General features: G+C 40.9%; 3 protein-coding genes across 3 annotated transcripts; 2 read left to right on the plus strand and 1 right to left on the minus strand.

The window, feature by feature from the left end:
- The first annotated feature begins 2,808 nt into the window (after window positions 1–2,808).
- On the plus strand, window positions 2,809–7,961 carry cdcp2 (CUB domain containing protein 2). Its single transcript, XM_008305251.1, has 6 exons — window positions 2,809–2,875; window positions 3,116–3,463; window positions 4,003–4,344; window positions 5,345–5,698; window positions 6,013–6,191; window positions 7,443–7,961. Exons 1-6 carry the CDS (start codon window positions 2,809–2,811, stop codon window positions 7,746–7,748), a joined length of 1,596 nt encoding a protein of 531 aa, XP_008303473.1. The 3' UTR covers window positions 7,749–7,961.
- On the minus strand, window positions 7,804–10,460 carry tceanc2 (transcription elongation factor A (SII) N-terminal and central domain containing 2). The gene is made up of 4 exons (XM_008305248.1): window positions 9,963–10,460; window positions 9,737–9,878; window positions 8,810–9,003; window positions 7,804–8,260 (listed from the first exon to the last, which is right to left on the minus strand). The coding sequence occupies exons 1-4, from the start codon at window positions 10,059–10,061 to the stop codon at window positions 8,072–8,074; spliced, it is 624 nt and encodes a 207-aa protein (XP_008303470.1). The 5' UTR covers window positions 10,062–10,460; the 3' UTR covers window positions 7,804–8,071.
- Window positions 10,461–11,385: 925 nt separating this feature from the next.
- On the plus strand, window positions 11,386–15,096 carry tmem59 (transmembrane protein 59). Its single transcript, XM_008305249.1, has 8 exons — window positions 11,386–11,595; window positions 11,817–11,922; window positions 12,170–12,264; window positions 12,351–12,503; window positions 12,638–12,710; window positions 13,157–13,280; window positions 13,417–13,534; window positions 14,368–15,096. Exons 1-8 carry the CDS (start codon window positions 11,440–11,442, stop codon window positions 14,518–14,520), a joined length of 978 nt encoding a protein of 325 aa, XP_008303471.1. The 5' UTR covers window positions 11,386–11,439; the 3' UTR covers window positions 14,521–15,096.
- Window positions 15,097–17,101: the final 2,005 nt, after the last annotated feature.

Raw genomic sequence — 17,101 nt, forward strand, 5'->3', positions numbered from 1 at the left:
AGCTGTAATTAAAATAGCAAAATCTTCTATTTAAATGGGGACCTTAGAGTGTCACATTATTGCATTCTGCATCATTTCTGCGGTCATTTTCTGCGATGCGTCTGGTTCATTTTTTACTCTATAAGCAAAGTTTGCATGAATAACAACAACTACTTATAAAGCAAATGTCATCTCATCGGATGCAAGTTGAGTAAAAATAGGACAGCAACCGTTGCCAGGGGAAGTTGATCCTCTCTCCTTTCTGTTCCTTAACCCAAATAATGGATTTCATTGCCCTCATAACTATAGAGGAAGGCTTAGCTCATTATAGTTCATAATCCAATCTGTGAGCTCCCCGAATTGGCAGTGCAATGACATATCAATATTGTCCTTGGTATGGAGAAGGTGGAAATATAAAAAAGAAAAAAAATCTCTGCAAGGGAGGAACAACATTTCTGGCTGTGAGGGAGCACGAGATGGGAATGGAATGTAGAAGGTTGGTGCAGTGTTTCTTCTGCCTCCATTCGATTTGTCTGGTCCAGCTCTGCATGAAAGTGATCATCACTGCTGTAGCAGTTTTATTCATGTTAAATACCCAGACTGCCATTCAGTAAAATTCTGTAACAAACGGAGTTTTTAACGGAATTTGCTCTCAGCAGAGTTGAAACAGGATTCAAATGTTCAGTCAACCAGCAGCAGTGCAAACGATCTGGTTGTAACGCTTTAGTTTACATCTTAACAATATCCAGCATAAATTAGTTCAGAGTGATCCTTAGGCTTTATTAACAGAAATATGCCATGCATTAAAAAATATTTAAAGACAAATCATGCCAACCATGGAAAATGGCACGGAGATGTTCTGACAAGCTGCAGGCTGTCAGAAACATGAGCTTTTTATGTCCTGCCTATATATTCCTCCCATGTTGGGAGCTATAGGATCAGGATGAACAGTTCCCAACAGACCTTTAGCTGGCTCACAGTCGGTCACGATGGGAAAAATGTTTGGTAAGCAGACAATGTTTTATTGTTTTTTTTAAGCACACAAATATCAACACTCCCAGTATTTGCCATTTTGCAGTTTGGATTAAAAGATGCCAGACATAATAGCTGCCAAGTGGTCCCATCCACAACAACACACACATTAGGACACTCTTCACACCTGCCAAACAGCTAAACAGCAGCACTCTGCTGATGTTTATTAGCAATGGCTTTTTAATAACCCTAATTATAACGAAGTGTAACACTAATTTTTGTCTATTTCTAAACCTAGAAATTACTGATTTATTCTCTGAGAGATGTCCCCGGTCAAACAACCGCTATTTGTTTGGCTTGAGTTCTCTTTTATTCCACTGGAATTTTCCAACAGTTTCAACCTTATTTGTTTTTTGACTATTTTCTTAATGTGTGATTTAATTGTTCTAAACACACGATATCTTTCTGAAACACATTTCTGCCCAGTACCCACATCCTTGAACAATGACAAGCTTTAGAGAGGACAGAATTAAAATTCAAAGGCTTCAGTTCATTTTAGTTCCAGGAACTGCTGTGCGAAAAACACTTGACTGATTTTAATCACATTCTTATTTATTTCAGCTTAGAGCTCGGTGCGCCGCTTTAAAAGCCAGTGGTCTTTTCACAGTGTGGTAGCACCATCTAGCAGGTTTCTGTCGGTATTAATCTTGCACACGGAGGCTATTAGATATATTCCCTCTAAAAGCCCTGCCTTTGCAGCGCTGCTGGAATAGCAAACATTTGTTTGCAGAATAGGCTTATAATAGGAGTACTTTATCACACTGTCTGTTATACACTCTATTGAGTCAGGATTATTGTCTACATGTGTCTGCGCTGTTCAGCTATAAGACTGCCAAAACAGAAGGAATGACTCATGGATATGATTGGCATTCGGAAAATACAACAAACTCTCAGTCTGAGAGCCACTGCATCATTCTTCTTCTCAAGAACAGCACTAGAGTACAAACAACATTTGCATTAGAAAAGCTTGAATCTTTGAGAACGATGACCTGACTTCAGTATTAATGCAGTCACTTGTGTTATGTGAGTTTAAAATAAAATTGTTGAAATCAAAATAAGAAATAACCCATACAACTAGTTCTTTGTTACATGAAATCACAAAAGAGGTTAATTTAAGAACTTTTGAAGAACATAGCAATATCAATGCATTTGTAATGAGCACTGATCATTGTTCCGCAGGCCTTTACAACTGAACTCAACTAGATTCCATGAAACTCTGCTTTTGGCTGAATTATGATTTTTAGACATGAACATGGGTTTGTGTGCAAGACATAGGCCTGTGATTGGATGTTTTATTTCAGCGTGACTGATGGTTAAAATAGTAGCTTTCAACCTCCTACAGCATTAAATAGCACGGACTACTATCATTCTTTACTTCTCGCATCGCTCTAATGAAACCATTTAAATTGGTGACAAATTTGATGTGTGCTCTCTTTCTTCCTGTCTCTTTAACAACTTCACTCACAGGTGGTGCTCATTGTGTGTGTGTGTGTGTGTGTGTGTGTGTGGGTCTGTGTATGTGGCTATCATTAAAAATGTACAACATCTCTCCAAACAGTGTCCTGACAAGCCACTCATGCTTATTGGATACCAGTCATTAAAATTTAGCGAAGAAGGCAAAGCGTGGCCCAGGTAGGTATCCGATTCCTCATTCAGGCGGTGGATGAATTTTTCAAAGTCCTATTACCTCTACAGGTGCCACTGCCGATGTCTCAAGGCTGTGCGCTCTGACATTGCCGTTGTGTGTCTCTGCTGGTGTAGCTGAAGTGTGACAATAGCCGAATCAACAATAACAACATGAGTCTCAGGGTGACTATACTGATTCATTTACTACTGCTTGTTGACAAGGCTGATTCTAAAAAAGGTGAGTTGTTATTTGTTATTTTGATGGCGCGATGCTTAAATTTCATGGGAGTGCTTTATCTTGTAGGTACAGTATATACAAAGAATATTGGGCCTCAGTTGTTCAATGTCAGCTTGTAATGCTTTTCAAAGGTTGTATATGGTGCCTAGAAAATAGTCACATAAGTGAGAGATGAGCCCAAACCTTTATCCAGTGTCTTTCTTCTCTCAGCTGAAAGGAACTGTTTTTTGTAATTATAAGGTGTCAAATGTGGAGGAATCCTCTCGGCCCCATCAGGAAATATCTCCAGCCCAAACTTCCCAGGCCTGTATCCCTACAGCATAGACTGCTCCTGGCTAATTGTGGTGGCAGAGGGCTCCTCTGTCCTGCTCACCTTCCACCATTTTGAGCTGGAGTACCACACCAGCTGCGCTTACGACTACATCAAAATATATAATGGCATATCCGAGGATGAGGGGAACCTCCTCGGGACATTTTGTGGTGACATCTCCCCTCCTCAGTTCACCTCATCTTGGAATGTCATGTCCATCATCTTCCACTCAGACCGCCATGTGGCCTACAGGGGATTCAGAGTTGGCTACAGAAAAGGTAACTTGTTCTAATTAATGCAGTATGACAGGGATCGGTTGGCTAATTTCCCAAAACTTTATTTGATTTTGTCTGGCTGTGTGGCAGTAACTTAACTTGTGGCTTTAAGCTAAAAATTTCTTGGCCTTTATCTCACCATACCATTATTTTGAAACAACACTAAGCACCATGCTAGAAGCTCTGTGAATCTGTGTTTGTGAGGCACATCTCACAATCAAGCTCATAATGATAATACTAGCAGATGTTTAGTGTGGTTATAATGTTTCCCACGATACACTGACAGACTGACTTTGTCAACCCTACAGGCTAAAAAGTTACTGTTTGCAATATTTTCAAAGATGTTGTCTTTGATCGCACCCTGATCAATGAGTTCTCTTCAAAGATGCAGGAAAATGAGTAACCAGTGTACATACAGTGTTACAGGTGGACCCCCACTATTTTCCAGACTGTCACACAAAACTAATTATGTCACAGTGACCCACTAATGGTCCTCTTTATACAGATAAGCTACATTTGAATTTGCCCCTTGCATTCTATAGACATGTGTGGTGGAGTCCTGACTGGTCTATCAGGCATGATCTCCAGTCCAGGCTATCCTCAGGAGTACAGCAACAATGCCGACTGCACCTGGTCCATCCATGTGTCCAACACGAGCGTGGTCACCTTGGTCTTCTTGGACTTCCAGCTTGAAAACAATGAGGGATGTAATTTTGACTTTGTCGCCCTGTTTGACGGCCCAACAGTCACCCACCGCCACCTCGGCAAACACTGTGGCACAGACAAACCCCCCAACATAGTCACCACTTCCAACCAACTTCTGGTAGTTTTCAAGTCTGACTTCAACATTGGGGGACGAGGGTTCAAGGCCTACTATTACTCTGGTAAGGAAATATTGGTTTGGCTTATTCTAACCAATATTCAAAAGCCTTTTTGTCATTTGTTCACCTTGACTGTTCATGTTTTTGTGTAACTGCAGCAAAGGTTGTTCAGTTGTCAAAAATGTTATGTGCTTTTAAATACTCCATCAAACTTAAAGCAACCTGTATTGAAAAAAATTCCATTCACTCACAAATTCAGAACAGAAAAGCAGTTACCTTGAAACCTAAGAAAGCGTCCACAGATACAAAGACATTAAGTGTAGGCGTGTCATTACACAAACCAACTGGCAAAGAGGATGAAAACCCAACAATGTAGCTGAAAAACACGACTGCACAACTTATACATATTCAAATGTAGCAATAATTTCATCAATAGAACTACCCTAAAAATCAAGTGTCATAGTTTTATAGGACTAGTTTGGAAATATGTGTTTTCTCACAGACAGTTACCCTCAGGTCTGTTCATTTAGTACAATGCTGGAGCATAGCAGCTGCTTATATAGTCCTAGCTGAGCACAAAGACATGAACAGGAGGAGAACACTGTCCAAGTAAATGTAACCTGCTTACCAGCATGTTTAAAGCTTACAAATGACTGAGTTAGATTTTTGTTGTCTTGACAAAATCCAAAGAGAAAAAGACATTTTCCATATTACTTTTTTCTTGGCCAGGTGCAGTGACCAGGACAGTTGTTTCCTCCAGTTTCCACTTCTTATTCTGAGCTTAACTAACAAACCAGCTGCTGGATTCTGTCCCATACTGAAAGCATAAATATGAGAGCGGTATTGATCTGCGCAAGTAACGCTTGCCAACAAAGCAAACAGGCGTATTTTCCGAAATGCCAGGCTAATTCTATAACCTTTGAGGGAATTCTATTTTTCCTCACTTTAATACTTGCGTACCTGCTAAAAAACAGCATTTTTTTTTTTTTTACAATCATGAGACTTGTTTAAATAGATGATTAAGCCTGTACTAAGCTAATTCTAATTAACTCTACTTGAACAGGTGAATGCCAGCAGGTCCTGTCGGATGTGAGTGGCAACTTTAGCAGCCCACACTTCCCCAACATCTACCCAAACAACATCAACTGCCACTGGAGCGTCACTCTAGCAGCTGGATACCGCATCAAACTCTTCTTCCCCTTTATGGACTTAGAGGACCGGAACAGTTTGTCAGATGAGTGCGACTATGATTCAGTTGCAGTTTATGACGGGGACAGCCAGACAGACGCCCTGCTGGGTCGCTGGTGTGGCAGGGAGCAGCCTTCCTCTCTCATCTCAAGAGGCAACAAGCTGCTGGTGGTGCTTAGCACAGACAGAAATGAAGCTCATAGAGGGTTCACTGCCTCTTATCTTGGAGGTAAATGCTCCACATATATGTATATATATCCCCAATATATGCGATATATATATATTTGATTTATTTCCAGAAGGAAAAATGTTTTCGCCTCACACCATGGTATCATAAGCTTCTACTTATCTTGTGGAGGCTGCAGGTATAGGAAATACACTCCCTGCTACTAATGATGGTTGCAGGCTAAATGTCAGCTAAAAATATCCTCTTGGTAAGACTAAATTCATAAATACTAAATGTTTGCCTCTACAGACAGTTCTTTCCTGTTGTTTTCATGCTCTTAAAAATTGTGACCTGTGTTTTTATCTCCTGAATTCAAGTGGTGCCTGTAAATGTTAGCTGCACAAGATCAGAATTCACCATTCTGATACCGCAGCAGTCCTTACCTCAGCTGGACCGTGAGAAAATCTACCTGGGGAACCCATCCTGTGCTGCACAGCTAACGGCCACCTCGTACAAGATACTTGCACAGTTTGTTAACTGTGGTACCGCCAGTCAGGTGACTAGTGACACACTGACTTACTGGTATTCTATAAATAGTGGGTGACTTTTTTTTTTTAAATCAGAGGAGATGTTCCAGTGGGAACACCTTCCTGCTCCCACACCACCAACAAAAACACATAGCAGGTTACAAAGGGACTGTATTTTGCTCATTTTGCTAACACAGGGGATGACATCTTCCTTCATCCCCCTCCAATCACCTACTGACTACAATAGGAAATGATTTCACATATACTGCTCAAAAAAATAAAGGGAACACTAAATTAATACATCCTAGATCTCAATTAGGGCTACAAGGTGTCTCGGTGGTTAGCACCGTTGCCTCGCAGCTAGAAGGTCGCCGGCTTGTGTCCCGGTGAGGACACCCAGGACCTTTCTGCATGTTCTCCCCATGCAGTGTGGGTTCTCTCCGGGTTCTCCGGCTTCCTCCCGCAGTCCAAAAACACGTTGAGGTTAATTGGTGATTCTAAATTTCCCGTAGGTGTGAATGTGAGTGTGCTTGGTTGTCTGTCTCTAAGTGTAGCCCTGTGATAGACTGGTGACTTGTCCAGGGTGTCTCCTGCCTTCGCCCTGAGTCAGCTGGGATAGACTCCAGCCTGTTTCTGACAGTTTAAGCAGAAACATGCATATGGAGGTCATTCTGCAGGGCTCTGGTAGTGCTCCTCCTGGTCCTCCTTGCACAAAGGAGTGGTCCTGCTGCTGGGTTGTTGCCCTCCTATAGCCCCCTCCATGTCTCCTGGTGTACTGGCCTGTCTCCTGTTATCTCCTTCATGCTCTGGACACTGTGCTGAGAGACACAGTAAACCTTCTCACCACAGCTCGCATTGATGTGCCATCCTGGATGAGCTGCACTACCTGAGCAACTTGTGTGGGTTGTAGACACCGCCTCATGCTACCTCTAGGGGTGAGAGCACTGATAAAATGCGAAAGTGACTAAAACGTCAGCCAGAAAGGATGAGAACATGGTCTGTGGTCACCATCTGCAGAACCAGTCCTTTATAGGGGTTGTCTTGCTAATTGTCTCTCATCGCCACCTGTTGTCTGTACGTTTGCACAACAGCCGATGAAACACATTCACAATCAGTGTTGCTTCATAACTGGACAGGTTGATTTCGCAGAAGGGTGACTGACTTGGAGTTAAACTGTGTTGTTTAGGCGTTCCCTTTATTTTTTTGAGCAGTGTGTCTTAGCTGTTAAAGACCATTTGTGACTTGCTGCTATTAATATTGTACCTAATGGTCTCTTACAGAAACATCGAAACATCACCATGCTCGTAAACAAACTCTACATTGATTTCTCTGATGGGAAGCAGCAAAATGTGCAAGAATATAAGATACAGTGTGACGCCCTGCGGAAGATAGCATCAGTGTCCATCATTTCAGCAGAGGAACGCCGTCTGGAAGAGCAGGCCCAGCAGGCTGACAGCGACAGTGGTGGCAATGCAAGGGGTCCACAATCTGAGCCTCATGACTTGAGTGATATTGTCTTCATCAGTATCTGTGTTCTAGCTGTCATTCTCATGATCATAGCTATTGTTTGGCTGGTGCTTCTTTAGTGAAATATACATATATATGTATGATCATATCTATCAAAGAATGGACTCCCAACGCTGAACTCGTCATTTTATAAATCAGATTTTGTATAAAAATATTCAACAGTATAAAGACAATGAAGGATCTATTGACAAAAGCAATCATACATAACACATTACAAAAGTGTGATCATCAACATTTACAGCAATTCATGTGCAGTTAAAAACCAGTGAAAGGATGCTGATGTGCCACAAATGTCTTTTGTATGTTATTTATAGAAAATCAACAAAATAATCAAAAAATAATAATAAAATGCAATTTAAAAATCAGCCTAATTTATTTTAAGTCACTTTTTGTATTTGGAAACCAGCTGGTTGACTGATATTGTGTTGTCCTTCACTTGAGTTCTGGTCTCAGGGTTGTGTTTGAAGGCAAACACTAACGCTCTAACAGTCCGCCTGTATGAGGAGCTGACTAACCGGGAGCTCTGGTGAAACACTTCTCTCTCTATGTTGTCGATTAGACCAGAATCCTCCTGTAGGTCAGAAAAGAAAGGAGCAGAAAACACAACACATAAATATAAAATAGTCTGAATGAATCAGTCAGTGACCAAATAGCTCTAAGATAAACAGGAACATTTTTCAAGCAATCATCCAGGTTTTAAAAAAAAAACTTCAGTGATGTCAACAGACTTGCAGCAAACAAACAAAAAGTTAATATGCTGAGTGTCTTCACATGAAAAACATTTATAAATTCAAACAACGAAGTGATAAATTGTGTTGAATGAAAGGGCTGCCTAATGCACGAATCATACATGCAGAGTTTTCAGTGAATGCTGTTCATTTGAAATACATCCTCATTTGCGATGCAAAAACAAAACCACAACCTGAGATAGCTTTCATACATTCAAACAATTGAGCAGCTGTTTGCTGTAGCATCTCCATCAATTTATGTTTCTAAAATGTCACAACCAGTGCCACCTAAATATAATGTCAAGTGCAAATCAGATGCACAATGGACAGAATGAGCACAACACAAAGGCGTTTTCCATTACATTGAACTTCACTGTGACACTCTTCCTCACCTTGACCTCCAGAGCTTCAGACATGAGTCTTCTCGCGTTGCTCCTGAGCACTTCTGATTGTTTGTCTGAGCGCACTTCAATAGACGGCTTATTGGAATTCTCCTCAATGAATGTCCTCCAGTCAGTGTAAACCTTTGCTGCCATTGAACTCACCTCAGGGTCCAAGTGCTTCCGCATTTTATTGACCGTGTGACCTGAGGGGAAAGATGTTTTTATTATGCGTTGAACTAATTTAAATATTTCGAGTTTGATGACTGACCCGGCATTTATGAGGTAAAAACAGTTTTGATAGTTGTTTGCTCTTGTGGTTTATAATGCTGCTGTAACAACACCACTGAAGCCAAGAAAAGTTCAGCTACAAAATTGACTTCTACAATTAGTGCTACAGGGACCAAAATTCAAACTTTTTATGTCTGGACAATACATGTTAATGCTTTTCACATCAACAATGCATTAATCTATCCAGTGATATGCAGTAGTGCATGAAAATGTGTGCAGAATTTTCTGTATTTCTGCATAAATATCATGTGAAACTTCATCAGACTTTCAGACAAGTCCTAAAGGCAGATAAAAAGAACCAATCAAACTAATGAGACAAAAACATTATTCTTTGTCATTTACTTACTTGTTGAGGAAAATGATCCAATGTTACATGTCTGAGTGGCAAAAGCATGTGAACCAAATCTGTGACTCTGTTGTAGCCCCTTGTGCAGTTATCACAATAAAACATTTCCGGTAACTGTTGATCACATCAGCTTGGGAGAATTTTAGCTGAAATAACTGTGGTACTTCTAGGAACTGTGTGAAAATCGGATCATTTTTGAGCTCATGACTGTGCAGAAATATTGAAAATTCTGAAAGGCTGACAATCTTTCAAGCACCACTGTATCAGCATCAGGTGTTGTCATGGAGGTTTGCTCTGTGTACCTATCTTGGTGGACTTGAGCACCTCTCTGGATGGGATCTTCTTGCTCAGCTCTGTCAAGGCAGTCAGCAGGTTGTCTTTGCTCTGTTCTGGCAGCTCCAGCATGGACTTGTAGCGCATGATGTCCTCAATCACAACCACCCTCTTTAGGAGACACAAAAGCGAGCAGTTATTAAGTAGAAATCTTGACTTCATTCTGCTCGTTCACCTGTTCGTCCATAAACTCACCCGTAAAGACTCTATTGTCGTTTGCTTATAAACCTTCCCGTCGCTCTTCGCTTTTTGAAGAGTTTCACTCTTGGGGAGCCGGACAACAAACTTGTCCATCCTTTACCACAAAGTAGGACCTTGCAGAATAGCTGATTTGGACAGCAGTTACTTTTGTGGCGTAAATGGGAACTATAGGTGTCGATATCTGAAGCTTAGGTCAGAGGCAACCACGGCTAACTGCTGCTAGCAGCTACCTGCTTAAACATTACCTCGTTTACTTGAGCCAGCATTTGAATTTCAACAAATTAAACGTATTGCTAGCTTAAATCGGGTTATTTCTCTGTACTCTATACATTATCCGTCCACTGTATAAAGAAAACTGTGTCAAATCATCTGCTTGGTAAAGCTAGCAGCAGCTAGATGGCTAGCAGTACTCATGTTGCCTTCAGGCACCGTCGGAAACACACAAAGCGGTGTCTCGAGCTTAAATTGTTTGGAAACTGAGGAAGTAAATATACTACAACATATCAGCAACAACTCACCTGAATAAAAAGCCATGTAGATAGAAAATGTGTAGTATAATTTTACATATACCCCGTTATTGTGATGTAATTTCATCATTCTTTATTACAGTGAACGTTTATTTTTACATAATTTACGCCGTTATGACTGCGTATTTTCTCAACAAGAAAAACAACAACAAGGGACAGATTATAAATTAGTTCTCCAAACGGTATCCTTGAGGGCTGATATGTTCTGATATGAGTACCGATTTGGGTTTTCATGATCATTGCTCTATTCTTCATTTAAAAAATAAAATAAAATAAAAATAAAATGATAATGTAATGTTTTGCCGTCTGAACCAAAGAAGAGGAGAATGGACAACGTGATCTGTAGGCCAGGACATCTCTGTAGCGCCACAGATAAGATTTGTTTAGGATATTTGTTCAAGTAAGTGACTTCAGTAAAGTTGGAAACATATTCACAGCTGCTTTTGATAAAAATGATCTTGTAGTATATTATCCACCTCACAGTGATAGTAAAGAGGCGTATTTTGTGTGTTGATGACGTTTTGTTACAGAGTTATTGATGCCGGAAATCCGAATCTGTGAATATCTTTCTAACCTTATCAAAGTACAAATGTGTCTGCAGTTCTTACCGAGTAAAGGATTATTTTATATCCACATGTAGGAGACACACAAAAAAAGTCATCAACCATTGCCGCCGAAATAAGGCTACTTCTGTAAAGTTATATGATAAGATTTGTAGTAAAACATATATAAACAAAAAAAATATACGAAATACACATACAAAATAGAAATATGAACCATGTTGTCGGTTTCTGAAAATACGCAGGATTATGGAGGAGGACTTAAACGTATCAAAATATTAAAAGCACATCTCGCGTTATGTTCACAATTCTCGCGAGAAAGCAAGCCGATTAAGGAGGACAAGGAAGAGGAGCGTGTTGATTGTTTAGGTTTTGGCAGACAAAATGGGGAGTCGATCCTCCTTTGCCTGTATGTTGGGACTCTCCGTCCTGCTTGCTTGCTCTTCAGCATCTACAGATGTGTTCGACAGCGTCTTGGGGAGCACAGCCTCCTGCCATAAGTCATGTGAAATGACATACAGTTTGCACACGTATCCACGGGTGAGTACATGTCTTGCTGAGGAAAGTAATTTCTGCTAGCGTTAGCTAACGATTCGTAAGTTAACGATGCAAGTGCGGGCCCGTGTACATAACTGTGTTACACGACGCGTTGTTTATTGGAAGCAGAGCTTGGGACTTATGTTAAAGTCGAAAGTGCGTCATCCCTCACGGATGCCGTTGTTTACCGAAGCATTCAACTGGTCCTTTGGTTTGTTTTACAGGAGGAGGAACTCTATGCCTGTCAGAGAGGATGCCGTCTGTTCTCCATTTGTCAGTTTGTTCGTGACAGTGACGATTTGAATCAGACCAAATCCGAGTGTGAATCAAGTAAGTCATACACAGAGCTTTTGACCTGTTTAATTCACTTCTTTACGACGTCATGGTGTCCAGGATGATGCTTTTGAACCGTATAAATCTTTACAATAGAGCTGTAAACAATAGTCAGTGCTTCTAATCAGCCCCGAGTTAACTCACCAAATTGCATAATGAGCAGGGTTGCAGTAAAAACCTTTCCCCCTCGTCTATAATCCTGTTTCACCATCTGTTACTCATTACTACCTCCACACTTCTGCAGCCTGTCGCGAAGCCTACACTCAGTCAGATGAGCAGTATGCATGCAACCTGGGTTGTCAGAATCAACTTCCATTTGCTGAGCAGCGGATTGAGCAGGTAAATGTATCTAGCAGTCACTCAGCACTCTGTATGAGCCTGCAAAAAACAACAGTGTGCTCAGTACTATCTGTATTATTTTTCAGTTGGAGGTCATGATGCCCAGGATTCACCTGCTGTATCCCCTGACTCTGGTCAGAGGGTTTTGGGACGATGTGATGAGTCAGGCTCACAGCTTTATTACTTCCACATGGACATTCTACCTCCAGGCTGATGATGGGAAGGTTGTCATTTTCCAGGTACAGTACTGACAATCGGAAAACTAGGTGATCTAATTTAACATTCTGAATATAAACAACAAAGTTCACCCTTTGATTGTGCAAATGCAATAGAGAACACTGTGTACAACCCACTTCTGTGATCTGTTTAACAGAGTGAGCCTCAAGTCAAGTTTTTCCCCCAGTTTGAACTGGAGAGAGAAGTCAAAGAGGAGCCACAAAAGACCTGTAAGCACTCTATTTAGTTTTGTTAAATTCTACTTAAAGGATAAAGGTGGTTACGTTCTCCACTTTCTTGTTTTATCTTCAACAAAACCAGAACCAACAATGAAGCCTTACAAGTATTGCCTGTATGCTCAGTACCTGATCCACTGCGTTCCTCTATGCTATAGGCCCCCATTGTTTCCCAGAAAATAATTGTTTAAGTGTAAGAACAGCGACACACATTTTCAAAAGGTCTCGCCTGGAAGACATTCCTTATGTTGCACTTAGATACATGAAAAACAACAAGTGTACGGAATAAAAACTGAGAGCTTCTTCAAAGTAAGCGGTCCAAAAATTCGTACATCTGGGCTGTTTGAAACACAATCCATGATCTGCAATACAACAGTGGCAATCAGGAGATGAGATGTGTTTACATGCTAAACAACTTCTTTTTTCTTCTAATTTTCAAGTCCCCAGGCTGAACAGGCCAGTCTACAAAGAATACCATCGCACTTTAATCCAGGAGAGGGACAGAGATATGACCGGAGACCGCAGCTATGACGATGAATACAACCTGTTCAGCTGTCTCTCAAGGTTGGTTTGTGCATTTTTGACCACATTACCAAGATTGTTCAGTTATTTATCACAGTGGAGCATGGCAATAACAGCACTAAGGATCTAGTCCCAGTGGAGCCACAAAAGCTTAGAATTGACACTTTTTTGTTTTCAGGAACCCTTGGCTACCAGGGTGGATTCTCACCACAACTCTGATCCTGTCTGTGTTGGTCCTGATCTGGATCTGTTGTGCCACTGTGGCAACTGCTGTAGACCAGTATGTACCTGCTGAGGTGAGTTCTGTGCTGCCCTTGTTTAGAGTCATGACACTTTGGTGCAGAAACGAGCTTAATCGAGGTATGTTTGCTATGTGTAATTTCTGGGTACTGTAGTTCTGTTTTTATACTCTGTGTGCTTGGGTGCTTTTTGGCTTGTAATGTGTGTTACCTTAAAAACTTCAAAGAATAGTTCTACATCTTTAGAAACATGCTACTGTCTCCTGCATAGATGATATTTGAAAAGTTTCAGCCTCCACCAAAAACAGACTCACCAGCAGCAAAATGTTAAGAAAGGAGAATAAAAAGAACACATATATTTGGTTATTTGTGTTTCAAGTACTGAAGCATTTTACATATTTTTGTTTATTAAATTGTAAGAAATACCAGAAAAATGCTGAGATTTCTGTGAAGTAAAGTAACACGTACTCATTACCTTAACTGTATATGGACTGACGAGGGTTGCTGTCATGTGTACTCAACCCCTAAAGGTACATTCTGATCCAAAAAAAAACCCCTGACTATGAGAACAGTCGTATGGTCTATAGGGTAACTGGAAAAAGCAGCTGGGTAGCATAGCTTTGATAATGACTGTTAATGGAGTAAATGACTAACTTGTTTGCTTTCTTGCTGGGTTACATGAAGAAAAATCACCTCTAAAGCTCTCTCAGTAATACGTTATAGCTTGTCTGTTAAATCTATATCAAAATTAACAAACTTTATTAAAAAAAAAAACAAAAAACATGATGCCAGATCACGTACTGGCCTGAAGCAGTAACTTCCTGTAGAGTCATTTTTTACACTTTTGTTTTTATACAGAGTAACTGAAATATTTTCCTTTTTTCTTGCAGAAACTGAGCATCTACGGTGACAGGGAGTTCATCGAGAAACAGAAACTGACTCCATATCCAGCATCCTCCCTGCTGATCATCACCTCCAAAGGGCCAGAGGAAGAGGCCGGACCGCTCCCTTCCAAAGTCAACCTGGGCCAGTCTGACGTCTAGGAGAAGCCAAAAGCTGTACCACAGAAGGGACATCCTCCTTTATGAATTATCTGTTTTTGATTTTTATTCAAAGACCTGTGCTGTTTGGGGTCTTAACAGGAGTAACTACTTGCAGAACATTTTGTATTGGCTGACATAGTGTCTCCTCTCCATTCAAAGCTTTTAAAATTGGAGTCATAGAAAGTTGTTTTTTTTCTGTATATTGGAATGATTGAGGCATTATACTACAGTAATGACAGCACAAGTCGTATAGGTTTGGGGATTTTTCTTGCAATTTTGATGTGTGCATTATCTTTCTGTTGGTGTGCTTATTTTATTGATTGTGTAAACGAACTCTTTTGGACTTGAAGTGATACAGGTTTCACCCAAACCCTCAGCTTTTGGTAAAAATAGATTATGCTGATACTGCACACTCACCCTGTTTGTTTTCATGTTTCTACTGCGGTGATGTTGAATTTTACAATAAAATTCTATGCTCTTAATCTTAATTGATAGTGACGGTACGTTCTGGAGTCTTTCCTGCTTCACTGTTGTCTGTTCTCATAATGATGAATCAGAATTAAATATAAGAGTGAAGCTGTTGGTGTTGGGTGTCATTTTTTTTTGTAACTACTATATGCTAATGTTGGGGTCTATCATTAAACAATGAACACAAGAATGTAGCGTATTAAAATAGCAGGTGTAGTCATTTTTAAGGTGACAGATTCAGAGGACACTTGCTCAACATAGTCACACAAGTGTACACAGGTAAGTGCAAGTCAAGCTGTGTGATATTATGTTTATTGTTCAGATAAGACAGTAGTGAAGGTTTTATTTGCATGTCCAGCACTATGCTGCAGTGCAGACAGTGCTACCTTTGTTTGAATATGTTGGAAATTCAAATCAATTGTGGTAATTTATTGATGAATTTGTTTTAAATTAGTCCCATTTTTCCAACTGACTCTGCAACCAAATTGTGTATTCTAGACTGAAGAGAGTAGTACTTGGTGCAGAGTGACTTCTTCATCACGGTGATGTTTGTAGTGAAGCTGTGAATTGTATTAATGTGTGTGTGTGTGTGTGTGTGTGTAGTGTCAGGAAATTAGATCTCACACAGTAAGTTGGGTTCTGTATGCCAGCGGTCCCCAACCTTTTTTGCACTGCGGACCGGTTTTACGCAAGAAATGTTTCTACGGACCGGTCATTGCACACATAAAAAATATTTTTTTTTTCTATTAAAAAGTTTCACAAACGAATAAAATTACTTGCTAAATATGTGTTTATTTTTTTCTTCTGTCTCAGCATCGAGCCTCTCCCACTTTCCAAAGAAGCTCTCCGGAGATTTTTTTTTTTTTTTTTTTATACATTTCGACAGCGATGAGACGGACGGCTTCGTTTGACGGCCGAGCATGAAAACTGACAGTCAAGCGCGGGAAATAAGCAGAGACGGAAGTGACGGGAAGACGCGCTAGTACTGTTTCAAAATAAAACACCCTGTTGACTGCGCCGGAAATAAAAATAAAACAATAAAACTTTTGTTTATTCTTTCTGTGCGGCCCGGTGGTTGAGGACCGCTGCTGTATGCGATGCAGAACCACTGAGCCCTGTTGCTCCCACGCGGTGCTACATGCAGGCCAGCTGACAGCCTTCCCTGGGCCCGGGACAAGATGATATTAGATGCCCCCCCACCCCACTCACCCACATCTCCCCTTTTCTTTGCTCTTCCTCTCCTGTTATGTGCATAAGTTTTTGATCCATCCTGCTCAGACTGTCCGACTGGGCAGCAAGCCCCCTCCCGCTCCACCGTGACTCGCTCCCTCTCTCAGTCTCATCCGTGGTCTGACTCTGTCCCTCTGTTGCGGACCAGCGGGCCCCTTCCTCCTCCTCATCTCTGTCTCATCCTCTCTGACGAAGCCACTAAACTCGTCCGTTTCTGTCAAACAACCCGTGTTTTGTCAGGATTTTTATCACAGCTAATGGATATTAAGAGCTAGCCAAATAACGTTACAAGCTGACAAACGTTGGCTCCGCTGTTTCTTACCTCGCTCTACGTTGACTTTACTAGTTCCAGCTTCGTTGTCACCACCTTTTTTAAAGTATGTTTTAAGCAAATCTCTAAGGCCTCTATTTTCTTCCTCTCCTTTTCTCTTCTTTTTCCTTTTCTGAGCACCAGACTTCTGCTGAGCGGACATTTTGGTGCTGAAGTGCAAAATCCGAACTTCCAATAAAAGGACTGTACATCAGATTTTGATCAGGGGCCAAACCATTTTATGTTGGAGGTGGGGGTGGAGGGCAACTCCAAAGATATTAAGGACAGGTCAGACGAAAACAAATTAAAACTTCTAACTCAAATATTGCACTGTTTCTTTCCATTAATAGCCCTTCTTTGGGGGAAAAAATCCATAATTCAATGAGGGTCCAGTTCTGGCCCCCCCACCCCACTCTGGACCCGGGACAACAGACCCGTTTGCCCCCCCCATCGGCGGACGTGCTGCCGATAACTTAGGCTTACATAGCTTGTTTGGTCTGGTGGAGTCTTTTAGTGCAAGGTACTGTTGTCGATTTTGTTTAGCTGAAAAAGATGACTTCCAAACAGAATTCT

The sequence above is a fragment of the Stegastes partitus genome, unplaced genomic scaffold (genome assembly GCF_000690725.1).
Source record: "Stegastes partitus isolate 25-593 unplaced genomic scaffold, Stegastes_partitus-1.0.2 Scaffold2454, whole genome shotgun sequence".
NCBI classification, from domain to species: Eukaryota; Metazoa; Chordata; class Actinopteri; family Pomacentridae; genus Stegastes; species Stegastes partitus.

Excerpts from the sequence above, each read along its gene's own strand:
- cdcp2 (XM_008305251.1), top strand. The coding sequence starts at position 2,809 with ATGAGTCTCAGGGTGACTATACTGATTCATTTACTACTGCTTGTTGAC. Across the intron at positions 3,464-4,002 it reads CAGAGTTGGCTACAGAAAAG|ACATGTGTGGTGGAGTCCTG; the intron begins GTAACTTGTTCT and ends TGCATTCTATAG. Across the intron at positions 6,192-7,442 it reads ACTGTGGTACCGCCAGTCAG|AAACATCGAAACATCACCAT; the intron begins GTGACTAGTGAC and ends GGTCTCTTACAG.
- tceanc2 (XM_008305248.1), bottom strand. The coding sequence starts at position 10,061 with ATGGACAAGTTTGTTGTCCGGCTCCCCAAGAGTGAAACTCTTCAAAAA. Across the intron at positions 9,004-9,736 it reads GCTCAAGTCCACCAAGATAG|GTCACACGGTCAATAAAATG; the intron begins GTACACAGAGCA and ends CTTTCCCCTCAG. Across the intron at positions 8,261-8,809 it reads CTGAAGCTCTGGAGGTCAAG|GAGGATTCTGGTCTAATCGA; the intron begins GTGAGGAAGAGT and ends TCTGACCTACAG.
- tmem59 (XM_008305249.1), top strand. The coding sequence starts at position 11,440 with ATGGGGAGTCGATCCTCCTTTGCCTGTATGTTGGGACTCTCCGTCCTG. Across the intron at positions 11,596-11,816 it reads GTTTGCACACGTATCCACGG|GAGGAGGAACTCTATGCCTG; the intron begins GTGAGTACATGT and ends TTTGTTTTACAG. Across the intron at positions 11,923-12,169 it reads CAAATCCGAGTGTGAATCAA|CCTGTCGCGAAGCCTACACT; the intron begins GTAAGTCATACA and ends ACACTTCTGCAG.